The 19,506-nt window shown below is 33.3% G+C and overlaps 2 protein-coding genes across 2 annotated transcripts; both read left to right on the top strand.

Annotated features, from left to right (window-relative positions):
• Positions 1 to 1,057: 1,057 nt before the first annotated feature.
• LOC134263198 (all-trans-retinol 13,14-reductase-like) lies at positions 1,058 to 10,441 on the top strand. The gene is made up of 12 exons (XM_062745505.1): positions 1,058 to 1,357; positions 2,534 to 2,716; positions 3,128 to 3,237; positions 6,242 to 6,379; positions 6,727 to 6,931; positions 7,265 to 7,459; positions 7,586 to 7,705; positions 8,116 to 8,236; positions 8,514 to 8,644; positions 9,168 to 9,334; positions 9,660 to 9,819; positions 10,286 to 10,441. The coding sequence occupies exons 1-12, from the start codon at positions 1,135 to 1,137 to the stop codon at positions 10,414 to 10,416; spliced, it is 1,884 nt and encodes a 627-aa protein (XP_062601489.1). The 5' UTR covers positions 1,058 to 1,134; the 3' UTR covers positions 10,417 to 10,441.
• A 1,240-nt stretch (positions 10,442 to 11,681) lies between these two features.
• LOC134263197 (F-box/WD repeat-containing protein 8-like) lies at positions 11,682 to 19,496 on the top strand. Its single transcript, XM_062745503.1, has 11 exons — positions 11,682 to 12,278; positions 12,592 to 12,696; positions 12,995 to 13,159; positions 13,565 to 13,653; positions 15,390 to 15,562; positions 15,757 to 15,956; positions 16,299 to 16,496; positions 16,787 to 16,914; positions 17,238 to 17,411; positions 19,129 to 19,236; positions 19,329 to 19,496. The coding sequence occupies exons 1-11, from the start codon at positions 11,781 to 11,783 to the stop codon at positions 19,468 to 19,470; spliced, it is 1,980 nt and encodes a 659-aa protein (XP_062601487.1). The 5' UTR covers positions 11,682 to 11,780; the 3' UTR covers positions 19,471 to 19,496.
• Positions 19,497 to 19,506: the final 10 nt, after the last annotated feature.

Raw genomic sequence — 19,506 nt, 5'->3', positions numbered from 1 at the left:
TTGTTTACGAATCACAAATACCGGAATATCGGTATTATAGCCCAGCCCTAATTATTATATACATGTATGTCACAAGCTTATTCGTATTTTACCTTAAATTTAGGAGTGAGGAAGAGAACGAAATTATTTATTACTGTGACCTAATTGCTCTTTTTGATACATGTATTTAAATAATTATCTAGAAATTCATTTTTTCATTGTTTTTCAAATAATAAAATTACAAAAAATTGAATAATACTAGCCATCAAATTTGATTAACTAATACATTCAGGGGAATTTTAGTTCTTAAATCCATTTTTAACAGAAATATGTAGAAAATTGAATTTACTCTATCTTTGTAAGAACTAGATTGATTTTTAAATTTTAATACCTTTTATATGAAATAAGATTTTCAATTAATTTTTGTGTGAAATGCTATTAGAATATATAAGTGGTAATATTATAGAGAAAATATTTACTTCAAATCTGTGTCCAAGTACCTTTAATTTTCAATCATTAAATTAGTACAAAATTTTAAAGAGTTTAATGATACATGTAGGAATATGTGGTCATTATACTTTTCTAATTTGTGCAGAAATATTTTTTTCTATGTAGATATTGTGGGTTTTTTTTCTGTCTATGATATTTTCCCAATATTAATTATATATATCAATGATAATCGTTAACTTTTAATTGTTAACAGTAAAATTAACAAATTTTATCATATTTAATTCGTTTACTTCATATTTATTTATTTTATTTTTTTGAAAATCAATATGCAATATTTAAAAGTACTTAGTTTAAGATGATGAATGTACAAAACTAGCAGTCGATCTTTTTGATTTTTTTTTAATGGTTGAATCATGTATATTTTGTTTATCTTCCATTTGTTTGATGGAATTCACACCATAAATAATGTGTTTTTTTCTCTTTCACGAATTGTTTCACGATTTATTTGTTACAAAATATGTAACCAATAAATTGCAAAATTCTAAATGCATTATTTTTAACCCCGAGCCCCCCCCCCCCCCTTCGAAAAAAAGATCGGGATTGATGTTCATTTAAATACTATACACATAAATAAACAAAGTGACACACATGACCGAAGCTCACTGATAAGAAACAGGGCAAAGTTTAAAAGCTCGAGAAGGAAAGATGATATCAAGTGTTTTATCATTGTTTAGCAGTCTACTGCAATATCTTTCAAATAATCCGTCTATTTTAGGATTAATAGTCCTTCTTGCAGTGTTTATTTTCGCCTTGTCAGTTTTCTTCTCTGGACCCAAACCTGCTAAAAATCCCTTTTCTACAAAACATGTACGTCCAGTGGAACCATTGGTCAGTGATCAGAAAGAGCGAGATCGAATTCTTAAACAAAGTGTGTAAATATTCAAATTTTAGAAATATCAATTAATTTGTAAATTATTGTTGAAAGTAACTGGAAGCATGCAATTCAAGTTTAAACAATGTTCTAAACTTTTATCATGTTTATGTGTCTGATTGCATGGATACAATATTTTTAAATTACATTATTTATAATACAGTGGATGCTATATATCTTCAGGTTTGTAGTTTAATTTGAAGGGGGGGGGGGGGGCACAGCCATATGTTTTAAGTTGGGGGTTGGGGGCAGTATCAACTACAACTTACAAGCAAAAAAATGGCATTGGACGTTTTTATTGGGCTTGAGCATATACTATATTTTCTATAGTATACTATATATCGTCAAAATTATTGGGGCACAGCCACCCCCCTCCCGGTTCCTATGGCCATGATCCTATAGCATTGGGGTGTTGACAAAACATGGATAATTAAGTCACAAAATAGGAATGCATGGAAATAATTTTACTAAATACAGAGAAAACCTCAATATGAATCTAAATTGCATGATTAAAAAAAAAAAACCAATTATGGCAAAGCATTCTTAATTTGATGTAAATTAAACTCGGTATTCAATCATTTAGAATTAGTTATTATATATGAAGAATGAATCATTCCCTGACATTGTATAAGATACATGACTACATAGTACCTATATATTTACAATTTGAATGACCTATCAATTAAGTTTGACTACAAATTGTAAACATATTTTTCTTCCATTACACATTAGAATATCATCAAGTATCTGTGACTTGTAATAATAATTTCCTGAAGAATTGCTTCTTTATCGATAATATAATTTGCCAAAATGCAATCAGTTTTCAATGTTTTATACTGAAAAGATTAAAACATCAAGAATAATTTAAAAACTTAAAAGGAAATTCATTCTATTAAAGCTTCATTGTATTTTCATTTCCCTGAAACATCGGTTCATAATGCGACAGGCAGAATCAGAATAAGGTAAAGGTCATGTAGAGGTCAAGGTCAATGTCAAATCAAGTTCACTGTTGATATAAAAATTAACACTAAATTGATCAGCATGATTGTGTCAACAAATTTTTTTTCCCAGGAAGAATGCTTGACTTGCAATAGTCTTGAAATATTGTAGCATAATGTCAATCAAATCAGTTTCTTATAATGCCTTAGAAAAAAGAGTTGTTATATTCTGTAGGGTTCAAGGTCAGCAAAATCCCTCCAAACTTGGACACGATCATCATTGGGAGTGGTATGGGAGGTATGAGTGTGGGGGTACTGCTCGCCCGTGCAGGGAAGAAAGTTCTGGTCCTGGAGCAGCATGATCAGGCTGGAGGCTGCTGTCATACCTTCCACGATAAAGGATTTGAATTTGATACAGGTATACAGTAAAACATGGATAAAGTAAACATGCTTAATATAATGAATTGATGCTTACAAAAAAGTTATTTTCAATTCCTTTGACATGAAAATAATTTATAAACTTAATGGATATAATTTTAATTAAAATTACGCTTATAATGAAGAAAAATCGCTCGTCCTTGACACTTCATTATAAGCCTGTAAGGGTGTATTGGAAGTACATTAAGAAAGATACACAAATGTTTACCAGGTGCGACATTAGAGAAAACAATTTAATATTGTGATCATTTGATCAGTCAGATTGATGTTATCATGTAGATATAATAATCTGAGATGATGGAGAATAGAAATTCATTTTAAATTTCTCTATTTCCTTTCAAATACAGTTAAAAAAAAGCATTATTTATTAAACTCTTTTGTACACTACTAGGCGTCCACTACATTGGTAAGATGGAGCCACATGATGATGACCGAGTGTTGATGGACCAGGTGACCGGTGGTAGAGTGGAGTACCCCAGAATGGACGAAGCTTATGATGTGGTAGGCCCTGCGAATTATATCATAGTGCATGCTGTATAAAAATACTAGGGAGGTCAAAATATTAATTTTCCTTAGTTGAACATTCCATTGCATTATTCAAACGATAGTCGACTTTTCGGAGCATTTATTATTTTTTTTATAGCACAGTGTTTTTGAAAGCTTATTAATTAAAATAAATTGGAAAATTGAAATAAATTGGAAATGGGAAATTGTATACACACACTATCTACACCTCCGATGAAAATGTTAAATACTGTTTGTTCAATTAATGATTGCCCAAGCTATATACTGAGTATCAAAATGTCTTTTATGTAATATTATTCTTTTAATAATTATCAAACTTTAAAACTTCACGACTATGCAAGTACTGTGTATTCCTAAGCATTTGAAATTCCTAGAGTTTATAAATATAATTGGTACATGTCAATTAAATAATTTTCATAGTCCAATAAATCATTGCGTAATTTTCTACGTACAATAACAAAAAAGTCAATGATTGAAAATTATTGTGGTATGTAATTACTGTATTTTCTATGTGTACAATGTGGAAATTATTTATATACTGTGACTGTGTTTGAGCTCTTATTTGTCTGAGGATGTACACTATACAGCCGTTTAGTTTGAACAAGAACCCTTTTTAGCTCACCTGAGCCGAAGGCTCAAGTGAGCTTTTCTGATCAAAATTTGTCCGTTGTCTGTTGTCGTTGTGCTTTTCACATTTTCATCTTCTCCTCAAGAACCACTGGATTTGAATTTGGCACAAAGTATCCTTGGGTGAAGGGGATGCAAGTTTGTTCAAATAAAGGGCCACGCCCTTTTCCAAGGGGAGATAATCATGATTTAGAGAAAAATTATTGGCATTTTTAAAAAATCTTCTCCTCAAGAACCACTGGGCCAGGAAAGATTCATGTTTCAATCCTCAGGTAGTGTAAAATAATTTATAAACTTAATGATTCAAGTTTGTTCAAGTCATGACCCCCGGGGGTAGGGCGGGGCCAAAATGGCCGATCAAAGTTTTACATAGGAATATATAGGAAAAATTTTTCAAAATCTTCTTCTCAAGAACCACTGGGCCAGGAAAAATGAAACTCATGTGGTATCATCCTCAGGTAGTGTAGATTCAAGTTTGTTCAAGTCATGACCCCCGGGGGTAGGGCGGGGCCAAAATGGCCGATCAAAGTTTTACATAGGAATATATAGGAAAAATCTTTCAAAATCTTCTTCTCAAGAACCATTGAAACAGGAAAGATGAAACTCATGTGAAATTATCCTCAGGTAGTGTAGATTCAAGTTTGTTCAAGTCATGACCCCTGGGGGTAGGGCGGGGCCAAAATGGCCGATCAAAGTTTTACATAGGAATATATAGGGAAAATATTTAAAAATCTTCTTCTCAAGAACCAATGGGCCAGGAAAGATGAAACTCATGAGGAATCATCCTCAGGTAGTGTAGATTCAAGTTTGTTCAAGTCATGACCCACGGGGGTAGGGCGGGGCCAAAATGGCCGATCAAAGTTTTACATAGGAATATATAGGAAAAATCTTTCAAAATCTTCTTCTGTAACCACTGGGCCAGGAAAAATGAAACTCATGTGGAATCATCCTCAGGTAGTGTAGATTCAAATTTGTTCAAGTCATGACCCTCGTGGGTAGGGCGGAGCCAAAATGGCCGATCAAAGTTTTATATAGAAATATATAGGAAAAATCTTTCAAAATCTTCTTCTCAAGAACCATTGAAACAGGAAAGATGAAACTCATGTGAAATTATCCTCAGGTAGTGTAGATTCAAGTTTGTTCAAGTCATGACCCCGGTGTAAGGGTGTGGCCAAAATGGCCAACCAAAGTTTTACATAGAAATATATAGGGAATCCTTTTTAAATCTTCTTTTCAAGTACTTCAAAGCCAGGATTAGTAATATTTGTATGAATCATCCTCAGGTAATGTAGATTCTAGTTCGTTCAAATTATGATCCCCTTGGCGGTTAAAATTCACCCCCCCCCCCCCCCCCAACTTGAGTTAACTTTCAGTTCTGATCTGATATGTGTTTTTTCCTAGCTGATGTGCTCAGGTGAGCGCTGTGGCCCCTGGGCCTCTTGTTAAAATTTTAGATGAAAATTTCATTATCACCCCCTTTTCTTGCAGTTATTTAATATTCAAATGTTGTTTCATTATTTGATCACCGGCCCATTTGACTGACAGTCGAATAGTCGACTATTCATTGACATCCCTATGTATTACAGTATATATTATTATACTTCTGTTAAAATGTTTTCCATATAAAGTTAAGAAGGTAAAATAACTATCTTTTATAGTTCACGCACAGCAAAGCTATACCCCGGGGTATAGTTTTTATCCACCCTTTTTTCATGCAATTTTTGCCGCCAATTTTGATTTCCAGCGATAAATCTATTGACTGATGATGTCATAATGACTTCAGTAGCATTGTGACGTTATCAGGATTTCAGATTATTCTTGCAGTATTATCTTACACCAAAAAATTCAAACCTCAGAAATTATATTATACATCAGTATAATAAAACGATCCACTGGTTGTGAGTGGGATAGCTCTTTTATCAAACCCTTGACAGGACGAAGCCCTTGGGGATGTTCCCTGTCGTTTGATAAGCCTATCCCTCTCACAACCAGTGGATAAGTGTATGATATAAACCAAACTATCATTGTTCATTCTAATTAAATGTGATCTACCGTTTGCCCCACGATTTTGTAAGGAGCTAAATTTAAACAGATTCTACCATAAATTGTAAAAATTATTCAAACAATATCTAAACTATTTTTTTGATAAGATAATAAAAGCACTTTATAGTTTATCAGTTTTTTGGGCCATGCACCTTTAGATTTTGTACAAATGTTTTTTTCATTGAAAGCAGAATTGGAAGAGTTAATTCCCTTTAATTCTGTTTTATTAGATAGAGGAAAATTGAGGAGTGATTCACTTATAGTGATCACAATTATTATGATACATGTGTAAATCCCCTGTAATTTACAGGTTGCTATTGGGGATCCTCATCATGAAAAAGTCAGGAAATATCCTTTTATGACAGGGGAGCAGAAAACCAAGGAAAACCTCATCAAATGTTTCCCAAAAGAAAAAGATGCTATTGAAAAATTTTATAGGCTTCTCAGGGTAGGTTCTGAATTCGTTCTGAAGGTTTAATCTTATTTAAGGTAGAAAATGTTTATATACACATAATTTTTTTTTCAGTTATACTACATGTAATGGTATTAATATATAGTTACATTATGATGCTACATGTACTAGCATTAATTGATAAATTTTACAAAAATTAAAAAAAATGAAAGGTTTTCATTATTAAAATTTGAATTCTTAAAAATTAACATTATATTTTCCAACCTACATTGTACAAATAGGTTATTCAGTGGTCACACTTAAGAAGTCTAGATTTTTTACTAGTACAATAAATTCATTAGCAATAAATCCTTAAATAATTTTATTGATCTCAAATTTTGTAGGAGTCTAAAAACTTCTTTGAAGGATACTTTGTCCTGAAGTTGGTTCCTAAATGGGTGGCCAGGCTGTTAGTCTCCACTGGATTAATGAACCTGATGTTTAAGTCCTACGTTCGATTCGGGAAAATCACCCTGAAACAGGTCCTTGATGATATCACTGATGACGAGGAACTTAAAGCGACATTGTCATACATCTTTGGAGATTATGGTAAGCATTAAGGGAGGTGTGAAATAATTGGGAAGATTTAGCAGTAGTTGTTAATTTAGAAATCAAATATTTTTATAAGTTTTTAAGGAGTGCCAGAAAAGTCCTGTAATGATTAAATAAATGCATAAATTCAGATTTTCTAAAACATTAATAAGTGGGTCGAATTGGTTGATCTGTACATGCATTCTCTGAATTTGGTAATTTTGTTATTTCTTAACAATTTTGTTTTTGTTTGATAATGAACTATGAGTTATTAGAGCACATATTGTAAAGATTAGCCCGCAAAAGCTAAAACTATCTCCATATATTTATGTATCATTGTGTTACTTGTAGGTGTTGTACCTTCAAAGGCATCATTTGGACTCCATTCCACTGTGATGCGACACTATTTCAAGGGAGGGCACTATATAAGAGGGGGCCCAAGTGAGATCCCATTTCAGATGGTACAGATCATTGAAGAGCTGGGGGGCAAGGTACTGGTCAATGCCCCTGTATCGGAAATCATCGTAAATTCAGGCAGAGCAGTTGGTAAAAATGCATTTCTAATGAGAAATGTTGATAGCCATATAAACACATAATTTTGATGAAATTGTGATGCTGTACTGATTACAGGTATGGGTAACCTCATACATTTGTTATTGTTATATCTTTTAGGTGTAAAGGTCAAGAAAGGTGAAGATGCTGTAGAAATATATGCACCACAAATCGTAACAGATGCAGGAGTGTCCAATACATTTTTACGTCTGCTACCTAAAGAAGTGGCCACAAAATCTTGTGAGTGTACTGAAGTCATGATTATAGCATTAGTTATATATTAGCTCCTTCCACACCTCTTCTTGTCAGTTAATTCAAATGGTATACATGTATGATAAAAATAAATTTATGCATAAGTGTGCCCTAGCTAGTACATTTGAATAAAATCAAGCATTTGTCAGTATCTGTTTACAAAAAAAATCAGTTGAAAAGATTAATCTACATTTATGATGTTTTTGATTGTAAAATTCATGGCATTTCAACATTTGAAGGCTCTTAATTAACAGAGGAAAATTTAAAATCACAAAAAATGGTATTTTTAGAAAAGGTAAAAATATGTGTCTGATTAACATTAAGTAGTCACTACATGCATAAGTCTAGTTAAGTACATATGTATATGACCATGAATATTTTTAATAATATTTTTTCAGGCATATACCCCATGATTAACAAAGTTGGAGATAGTTTGTCTTACATCTCAGTGTTTATTGGTCTACGTGGGAACAAGGAAGAACTGGGGATACAGGCACACAACTGCTGGAGCTTTAACAAGTAAAAAGTTACATGTGAACTTAATCATGAGCATAGACTCATTTGCATATGATGGACATTCTTTACTGTGGTACTGTGTACCTGATTTAACCCTTTTCAAATTTATCAAAAAAAGATATATGGGACTGTTTAATGCATCCAAGAGTAGGATATTAGTTAGTTGTATAGATATTTATAAATGATTGTACCTAAGGTGCCAGAATATCAATTTCTACAAAATAAATACTCTTAAATTCAGGCAAAATGTTAACTTTGGCATCACTTCTTTATTTTACAGCCACAATTTAGAGCAGACATTTGAGGATTACCTGTCATTACCGCTAGACAAACTGAAGGAGGCTGATGTCCCACTGATGTTTGTTTCCTTTCCTTCAGCCAAAGACCCAACCTGGCATGATAGAAATCCAGGTAGTCGAGCCTTCATATATTCCTTACATGATCAGTATATGAAGATTGAATAAAAGGTTTAACAAACACACATAGCGCATTTTGTTTCATCAGAAAAATGTATGGCTGGTTGCATGATTGACTGTCTTTCTACAAAATATTGAAAATTTATGAGCCTATAGCAAAATTGGTCTACATCATACATGAATTTTCATTTTACATATATAAGATAATTTTCTTGGAGTCTTAATACATTGTACATGTATTTGAATATTCATGCACATAATCTGCTTTACTTATTCACCTCTGCAATATGGCCAATTTGCATGAACAACAGTATGGAGCATACCCTCATAAAGAGCAATATATAAATCAATGCAGTATTTAACATCAATCCCAATGCAAATTACTTCACTTCAGCTTTGCACAAGGACAAACTAACACACACATAAGCATGCTACTATATTCCATCCAACTCCTTTGTGAGGGGAGATAACAATACATGAAGAAATTTAATACATGTACATGTAATTTCTTTTTACAGATAAGTCCACCTGTCTGTTGATTACGTTGTCGAGGTATTCCTGGTTTAAGAAGTGGGAGGAGGGTCGAGTCAAACACAGGGGGGAGGATTACGAGGACCTCAAAACTGTCATCGGAAAAAAGATGCTGGCCACCTGCACCAAGTTATACCCCAATATTGAGGGGAAGGTCAGAGATTTCAGTGCTTTTTTTAAGAAATAAACAGTTTGAAATATTAGCTGTCAGTGTTTGTCTATGGATAACTTTTAGGAAACAAAGAAAACTGATTGACTGAATATATCATACATGTATATAGGTTATCATATAAGGTCTTATGATTTAAAAAATTTCTCATGAAGGTTAATTTTATGAAGTTTCACTGATCACAAAAATAATCCCTATTCAAAGTTTACCTCTTTTACTATCAGACTGAATTTCAGATGCTGGAATAGATCTACATTTTCTTGATGTTTTTAAGTTTTTCCTAAAGTTTATACATTTTCATTTATTTTAGGTGGAGTACTTTGACGTAGGGACGCCTCTGAGTAACAAATACTACCTGGGATTCCAAGATGGAGAAATGTACGGGCTGGATCACAACATGCGTAGGTTTCTACCCGAGGCCTCCATACAACTGAGGGCCAAGACAGATATCCCTGGTCTATACTTGACAGGTAAGTACATTTTAATATACAGATACATAAATCATATTTCATCAGTCTCATTAAATATTTCTAATGAACAACATAATCATTTATATGTTGCTCCTATGTAGAGAAAAAGATAAATCATGTATGTAATATTTTTTTGCTTACGGTAAATTAAATATACATTCTGAGAATGTATACTTGATTATAACTTTAAGTATTCATGAACAGTAAAACACAGTTATAGGGAACATGCTTAGAACAGAACAGCAAAGTGATTTTCAATTCTTATAGTTTTGAAACATACATTATAATCTTATGGATATAACAAATTACATTTATTGCACATCCCAGACACATCACTATATTTAGTATAAGCAGATTTTATTGTAAAAGAAAAAAAATTTTTAATCCAGTATTTCCCTCATTTGAGTTTATCTTTAAAGAATTAGTAATGAAGCTAATTGATAATTTGCTTTCCTACTTTAAACAGGTCAGGACATCATGTCAGCAGGTTTGACAGGGGCCCTCTTTGGGGGATTGCTGTGTGCCTCAGAACTTCTACATCGTAACCTGTATTTTGATCTCGAGGCCCTCAAAAAAGAACTGAAGAAGTCTGCTTAAACACCTAATGATTGTGATGAAAAAATATGACATTATTAAGTTTGTTTTGAAATTGTGTTGATTAACATTGTTAATAATGATCTTGCCAAATCAGTCTAGTATGTTGTTACTTGTGATTTTATAAATGCAAAATGACATTTACATTGTTCAATAGATACCTGTATTAATCTCCACTCTTAATAATTATTTTGCTAAGCAACTATCAACCTAATTATGATCAAATAATTATGTACTTTTTTTTATCGATTTTCAATGTGTATATTTTGTGTATATTATGCCAACTTGTTAATTAAAAGTTCCTCTTTAACTAATTTAAAACATGAAAAATTTAACTATGGATCATCAATGTTAATATTGAGTTGATATTTTAAGATGAAATAGATGCAGATAATGACAGCAAAATAAGGACATGCTTATCTTGTTCATTCTTCATGATTTTGTAAAATTTTGTGAATATGTTTATCAGTATCTGTTCAGCCATGTCTTCTTTGAAACCCATCAGTGTGTCACAAAATATAACAGGAACAAATTTTTAGGACTTGATATGTGTCATTAATTGCATTAAGTTCTTATATTAAATTTGTTGAAGTGCTATAGCCAATTGCAACAGTGCTGTTTTTACGTGTACATGTATTATACGATTAATTCAGAACTGTGTGTTACATTTTAATTTTTTTTTTTAAATATACATGTATGTTTATAGTATATTAATTTGTTTTTAAAAAATAAAAGTTGATACAGTTAATGTTTTTAAGTTTATCATGAGTCATATGTCACCCAAAGGACTTGTGAAGTATGAAAGATGAGGACTGAAGATTGATTTTTTTGTTTTCTGTCAGTGACCTTGGTCAAATGGTCATAGGTCAAGGCCTTGACACATTCTTAAACAAGCTTCAAAATAGGTTGCTCCATTATAGGATATTAAAAATTATAGCCATGAAAAATTATGCATTCTTCTGAGGGAACCTCAATTTGACCATCTGACATTTTTTTAAGGTCATGCTACCCTCCCAGGTCATGTGGAGTATGAACTTTGAAAATTTATTAGATAAATATTTAATCGTAAGTTAATGGAGGCAAAATAAAAAGGACATTTATGTCTTTTATACATGAATGTACATGTTTATTCAAATATTCAATGTATGTATATTTTAATATTTTATCTGAAAGTTGCAAATATAGCGGTAAAATAGGATCGGGTTCGAAATACACAAGAATAGTAAAAACATTCGTAACTTCTCGGATATTTTCATAACGTAGGAAAATACTTTGGATGTAAACATTGAATTTTACAGTGTCGTATTTTCAACGTTTGCAAAGCCAAAAGGAATGTCATCGAGATACCAACATATCTGAGATTACAAATGGCAAATACACAGGATTTAGAAGTGTTTAGACAGAGATGGAAAGAGGAAGTAAACAGAAAACAAAGCAACCAACATAGAGGAAACGCGGACGGAGAGAGGAATCGTAATGAAGAGACTAATTCAGCTTCAAGTTCTAGACATCATAACGTGGCAACACCACCAAAAAGTGTCAACATAAAGTTAAATGATAACATAATCACCTCTAATCCGAATGATGATAGTTTGAACAGTAAACGGGAGGTGGCTTATTATCCGTTTAACATTGTGTGTAATCTGTTAAAAGATGGACAAAATCCTCAATTAGAGAACCAACAGACTGGCAATAAAGAATCAGTTATAAATGAAAAGTGTCTAAAGAGACCTAAAGGTCGACAATCAAATGACAAGTCTGTCAAGAAGTTCAAACTGAAAGATATATTCTCAAATAAACAAAGTGTAAATGATGGATCGGGCAAAAGCAAAGAAAGAATATTGGACAAATTTATTTCAGACTTGGTAGAATCTTATATTTCAATATAATGTCGTAATCTGCATGATAAGCAATTCTTGTGTTTTTAACAGTGTGTGTAATAGGCTACTGCATGCTGTAGATTCACCTAGAAGTCAAAGAATTATACATGTAACAGTAAAACACACTTAAAGCAAAGTGCCATTACCAACAATTTTAATTTGTTATAAAATGTAATCCATCTGTTAAGTTCACGCCATGCTTTATACATAAGAGTGATGAAAATCACTTTGCTGAAAGCTATAACTGTGTTTTATTGTATATAGATGTAAATGTAGTTACAGTTATTTTATTTTCCAGGATGAGATTAACGAAATTCCATTCTTTGACTTGTCCATCCCAAGAGAAGTAGGAATCAAAATATTCCAGCATCTTAGTATGCCAGATTTATGCAGGTGTGCCCAGGTAAGTCAGAAATATTGAATTAATATTCTTTTCTTGTAACTTAAATATGACTGGGGAAAAAAACAGAGAAGAGCTAGGATACACTTGTTCATGGTTTTACTTAAGACCCAAGGTAGGGGAGTTTCTCCAACTATAATAAAGCAAGCCCATGTTATTCTTGTAATTCCCCTTAGCCATGTAAGGAGAGGAAACCTACACCCTTCTACCTCTTTTAAATGCCCCCTGCTATTTCAATTCTTAAGGAAACCCCTTCTTATTAAATAACATCCTCAGAGAAGGTGTCTAATTTTTTCCTCAGGTCAGCAGGAGTTGGAAAAGCCTGGCTGAAGATGAATTCTTATGGTGTAAGATTTGCCACGATCTTGGATATGAAGAGGATGTTTTTACTATAGAAAAAATAAACTGGAAAGACATAGTCAGGCAGAATATCATGAGAAAAAGGAGTATTCTCTCAAACTGGAAGGTATTTCTCTACAGAATTGCACAAATTTAATCAGAAGGGTCCTCAATGTTTTTAAATAATAAATCCCTTGTAATTTTCAGGAGGTGGTGGGGGTGATGGCATAATTTTATAGTTTTGTGCCAGGTATAAGGAGACCCTCAAATCCATATCATATGAAATATTACATGTATTTCAAATGTTTAACAACTCAGCACTTTGTCAACCTCAAAATGAAATCCACATGAAGAGATATTTTTCCTCAAACCACAACAGCCCCCTCTGTAATTTCATTGTATATTCAGAAACAAATTCAGTAGAAACAGTTGGAAGTATGTTTACAAGGATATTAAAGTATTCTCATAAGATTTATGTTAAAAGAGAGAAGCTACAAATCAAGCATTAACCATTGAAATGATATGCTTACAGGAGAGGAAGGGAGATGTCCGACAACTTCAGCACCTACCTGGTGGAATTCTGTGCTCTGTACACTCTTACCTCAACGTTGTTGCTGCAGGGTAAGGCTCTTAATGCTGAATTTTTGAACCTCTCTAATCTTTACCAATGTTTATCACAAACTTGCATCAATAGCACCTCCACTGAGGAGTTTATTTCTCTGTTATGTATGTAGTGATAATTTTTTTTGTCTAAATTATCTTGTGCAAAAGTTGAGTAAAAATTAAAGGCCACATAACTGACTAACTAAAGTATTTAAATTTGGGAGCTCTGGATCTTAATATGGGACCTTATTATACCCCACGCAACAAGTTGCTGGAGGTATAATGTTTTTGACCTGTCCATTAGTGTGTCAGTCCATCAGTCCTCTTTTTTTTTGTCAGCACAACTCCTCATAAAGCTTTGCACAGAATTTCGTCAAACTTTGCAGACATTTTGGACACAATTTGTAGATGTGCATATTACAAGAAAATTCTGATTCCTTTATTTTTCTGGGAATTTAGGCACTTTTCAACTTATATTTTTGACCATATCTTGATTATAGAGATGAACAGTTTGTCAGCGCAAGTTCTCATAAACCGCTGCCCAGAAATTCATCAAACTTTGCAGATATTTTGGCATAATGCATAGATGTGCATATTACCAGGAAATTCTGATTCCTTTATCTTTACGACATTCGATCCTGATATTTAAAGTCTTTAACTTTTTTTGCCAAGTATATTTTTAGTTTCTACATGTATAGCTTAATTAAAATTCAAATCAAAAAATGGGGGTCAATACGCTTCTTTTGGCACTGAAATTTGTGTCTTAATTAAAAATATTTTTGACGTTTTCCCTCCAATGTTTTTATCTAATTAAAGCATGAAACAAAATGAACTCTAAGTTTATTTAAAAAAAGACACCTAAAAATTGTGACTAAGAAAAAGTTTTAAATTGCTTCACACAATCAATTATTTGACATTTCTGCACTAATAAAAAGTGATTTTTCTGGCATTGAAAATTTAATAAGCAAGAAAATTATTTTAAAGTCTTAAACTTTTTCTGATTTTAAGCAAATAGGCCAAATTTATCTTGAATATTTAGAAAAGAACATCAAAAGCGGGGGATGTAATTTTTCAGATATTACTAAAAAAAGTGTCAATTTTACGTTAAAATTGGCTCAATTTTTTTCCCGGATTTTCAAAATATATTTACTATATTTGTCACACTTTGTTGATAGAATTCATAAGAAATAATTTAATAGATATTTCAGAACCAGCATAACACATTTAATTGCAAAAAACAGCTTTTTGTGCAACCAGGATGGAAAAATAGGAATCCAAAATTAACAGTACTGTTAAAGTTCAAAATCGAAAAGCTGATCATTTTCGTCTAAAAATCCTTTCGCCACAAAATATAGTACCTAGCTTAATTCTAATTGAATGGAATTTAATAGCTGTTTTTTCATTGAATATAGTTAAATTTGCGCTGTAGAATTCAGATTTAATGTTAGAACTTAAAAATGATGCAGAATTTTAAAAATAAGGATCTAACGTTCTTAACTGGGAATTTCTGCATTTCGAGTTTTGGGGGAGCATAGGGTATGTGAGTTTGCTCACTTTTTCATTCATTTATTTGAGAAGAAGGAAAGTGGTCAAATAGTAATAGTCAGCCATAGCTTAAGTTTGAGACTTTCAAGCACTGTCATATGATGCAAAAAGTTATTCAAGCTATGTCATATGATGCACCAGATAAAGTAGGATAGTTTTATCATTTCAGATAATATTTGTATTTTGCTGATCTCTTTACTTTTGTTCAGGTATACAAAAGGAGATATCAAGGTATGGGATCTAGAAAATGAAGAAGACTTCATACTGCAGCCTTCTAACACATCTCTCATTATAAACGAGGAGGAAGAGGAAGGCACCATTACAAACTTTGTCAACCAGGTCGCCACGTCCAAAAATATGATAGCTGCTGTCTTTCAACAAGGTTTGCTTTAGCTAATTTCAGGTATTTGAAAGATTTTTGTGGTATTTTGATCAGCTTCACATACATGAAAATATATTGCGAATACAGCTTTAGCAGCAGTTATCACTTTAATGAATATCTATATTGAGTACATGTACAGTATATGTTACCGTAAATAATTTCAATCACAAAATCATTTTCTTTTTTACCTCCAGGAAATGTTGATGCTTGGCAACTCCAGGGAAATCAGACACAGCCCTGTTATACATTTGTTGACAGCCATTCCAAAAAAATATCTCATCTGTGTTTATCAAACCTGTCAGACACCATGGTAACAGCTGCTGGGCCATTTGTTCATATGCACCAAAGGAAATCTGGTTCATTCCAGACACAACAAATAGACGTTCAACAGTGGGTAAGAATACTATTGACAAAAAAGGATATGTAAAATATGCTTTGAGGGGGGGGGGGGGGATCTGCATTTGACATGGGTCTAAATCAAGATGACCTTCCTGTGCAAAATTTGTGGAAAGATAAGACATTGAATGCTATGAGGGTGAAAAATCAAATTCTCCCAGTATTTCCTCCTATGGTCATCAAAATATGCAAAGATCAGGACTAGCATTCATTCATCTTTCTTCCATGAAAAATAAAATGAATGGGCCATGGGAAACCTATTTCTTTGTTTATTTTTTTTTAAATGCTCAGAATTTATTTTTCTATGTTTATCTCGTTGACATTTTCCTCCTACTTGTAGGTCCAGCATATTGAGCTGTTTGAGCCATCAGCAGCCTCTCCACATGTTGCTGTATCCACATGGTTTAAAGTCTCTTTATACAATATGGAGACTCCAGACCACCAGTGTACGGAGATACATAACATTATAGATCAGAACATATCAGCCATTGATGTATCTGAGGAAAGTAATATTCTAGCAGTTGCTCTGAAGCAGAAGGTATGGTTTGGGTTATCAAGCAAATTTTTGAGAATTGTGGTCCCTTTTAGTAATTCTAATTGATTGGGGTATAGTGATTTATGACATATTGTGATTGTCCTGTCTATCTGTCATACACAAAAAAAGTGTTTTATATTTTTTAAAATTTTTTTTGGTGCAATAGTTGGCCTTGTTTGTAAACAACATCATACTTTAAGGTCAAGGTCATGAGAGAAAAAAAAGGTCACAATATATTTGGAAATTTCTTATAACATATTTATGAATAATTTTTCACAAACTTATTTTTCCAGGTAAAGATGTATGACATTCATTCAAAGAGGGAGATACAGGATTTGTATGGACACACCAGAGAAATATCGTGTATGAATTTACGAAACAGTCCCCTCAATCAAATAGTGACTGGAAGCGTAGATAGAAGGTACAATATATTGTGTATAAACAATTCAGTGTTATCATGAAGTATCAGGTTCGAAGATTGATGATTGTGTTTATCAGATCCAAAAAAATAATTTGGGAAATGGTAATCTTGCTTTGAGGCAAACAACGTTTCCAAAATCTGAATGCTGTATACTTGAATTATTTCATATTTTTGTTTATTCATAAATAAAAACCATTTTTTAAAAATTGACAAACTTATAATCAATGGTACTTATATCAATAAATCTGAAATTGCACTTGTTCCATTTTGAAAATAACTTGAGTTTGATTGCTCATGAATTACATGTATGTTGATAATTTCAGGGTGCGAGTTTATGACATCAGAACCAGTAATCCTGTAGCTTCCTTCACGGGTCACATGTACGAGGTCACTTCAGTACAGATGGACGACTGGAAGGTGGTGTCGGGAGGATTCGGGGGGTTTGTTTATGTGTGGGACCTCCGCATGGCTCGTAAACTTTGGGAAATTCACAGCAGGTATTATAAACAGTTCACATGGTAAATAGAAAGACTTTCTATCATTAGAATAAACACAGTATCTGTATTAAGATTATACTAGTCTACAAAATTTTAATTTTCAAATTATATATTGTAAGAGTTTTTAGCTCACCTGAGCCAAAGGCTCAAGTGAGCTTTTCTGATCACAATTTGTCCGTTGTCTGTCGTTGTTGTCGTCGTCGTTGTCGTCGTTGTAAACTTTTCACATTTTCATCTTCTTCTCAAGAACCACTGGGCCAATTTCAACCAAACTTTACACAAAGTATCCTTGGATGAAGGGGATTCAAGTTTGTTCAAATGAAGGGCCACGCCCTTTTCCAAGGGGAGATAATCATGAATTAGTAAAAAATTAATGGCATTTTTAAAAAATCTTCTCCTCCAGAACCGCTGGGCCAAGAAAGATGAAACTCATGTGGAATCATCCTCAGGTAGTGTAGATTCAAGTTTGTTCAAATCATGACCTCCGGGGCAAGGGTGGGCCCAAAATGGCCGATCAAAGTTTTACATAGGAATATATAGGAAAAATCTTTAAAAATCTTCTTCTCCAGAACCACTGGGCCAGGAAAGATGAAACTCATGTGGAAGCATCCTCAGGTAGTGTAGATTCAAGTTTGTTCAAATCATGACCCCCGGGGCAAGGGTGGGGCCAAAATGGCCGACCAAAGTTTTACATAGGAATATATAGGAAAAATCTTTAAAAATCTTCTTCTCAAGTACCATTGGGCCAGGAAAGATGAAACTCATGTGGAATCATCCTCAGGTAGTGTAGATTCAAGTTTGTTCAAATCATGACCCCCGGGGCAAGGGTGGGGCCAAAATGGCCGACCCTAGTTTTACATAGGAATATATAGGAAAAAACTTTAAAAATCTTCTCCTCAAGAACCACTAGGACAGGAAAGATGAAACTCATGTGGAATCATCCTCAGGTAGTGTAGATTCAAGTTTGTTCAAATCATGACCCCCGGGGCAAGGGTGGGGCCAAAATGGCCGACCCAAGTTTTACATAGGAATATATAGGAAAAAACTTTAAAAATCTTCTCCTCAAGAACCACTAGGACAAGAAAGATGAAACTCATGTGGAATCATCCTCAGGTAGTGTAGATTCAAGTTTGTTCGAATCATGACCCCCGGGGCAAGGGTGGGGCCAAAATGGCCGACCCAAGTTTTACATAGGAATATATAGGAAATATCTTTAAAAATCCTTCTCAAGAACTACTGGGCCAGGAAAGATGAAACTCATGTGGAATCATCCTCAGGTAGTGTAGATTCAAGTTTGTTCAAATCATTACCCCCGGGGCTAGGGTGGGGCCAAAATTGCCGACCCAAGTTTTACATAGGGATATATAGGGAAACCTTTTAAAATCTTCTTTTCAAGTACTTCAAAGCTATGATTAGTGATATTTATATGGAATCATCGTCAGGTAGTGTAGATTCTAGTTTGTTCAAATGATGAACGCCTGGAGGGGGGGTGGGGGAGTAAATTCAAGCCCGATATGCTCAGGTGAGTGCTGTGGCCCTTGGGCCTCTTGTTGTAAAAATTGACCCATTTTCTTTTGTGAATTGAAGTAAATGCAATATTGAGTCAAATTATCAAAACTGATCAAAGTTGGTTTTTTTTACCTCAAAAATAAAATCAGGGAAGTTGATTACATGTTAAATAGAACACTGTATGTATACCTGTATTTTTGTTTTGCAGACACCCTGTTAGACACTGTAAATTTTCAGAAGACAAGCTAATAGTTGGAAATGTACCATCTTCAAAATTCCCTGTTGTTGATGAATATGAGAACATCACCCATAGAAAGTAATTATTAATAAAAGGATAAATAATCATTAATTGAATACAATTTTAAAGAAGAACAAAATGGTTACTACATATATATTTCTGTGTTGTAGATACAGGGGAGGGATACAGGTGTACGATTTCTCCAGGGACCAGCTGACAGAGGGAGTACCTGACATCTGCCTATCTACCTATGATGAACCGAGTGCTTCCAGCTACAACATGGCCTTAGTGAATCCATACGACAAAATATGAGGGCATTTATAAACAATTATATGAGACAAATAATGA

This window comes from Saccostrea cucullata, unplaced genomic scaffold (genome assembly GCF_032062105.1).
Source record: "Saccostrea cucullata isolate Sc308-1 unplaced genomic scaffold, CSIRO_AGI_Scuc_v1 ctg331, whole genome shotgun sequence".
Taxonomy (NCBI): domain Eukaryota; kingdom Metazoa; phylum Mollusca; class Bivalvia; order Ostreida; family Ostreidae; genus Saccostrea; species Saccostrea cuccullata.
The sequence above is the reverse complement of the archived record's forward strand: the minus strand, read 5'-3'. Positions and strand labels throughout refer to the sequence as shown.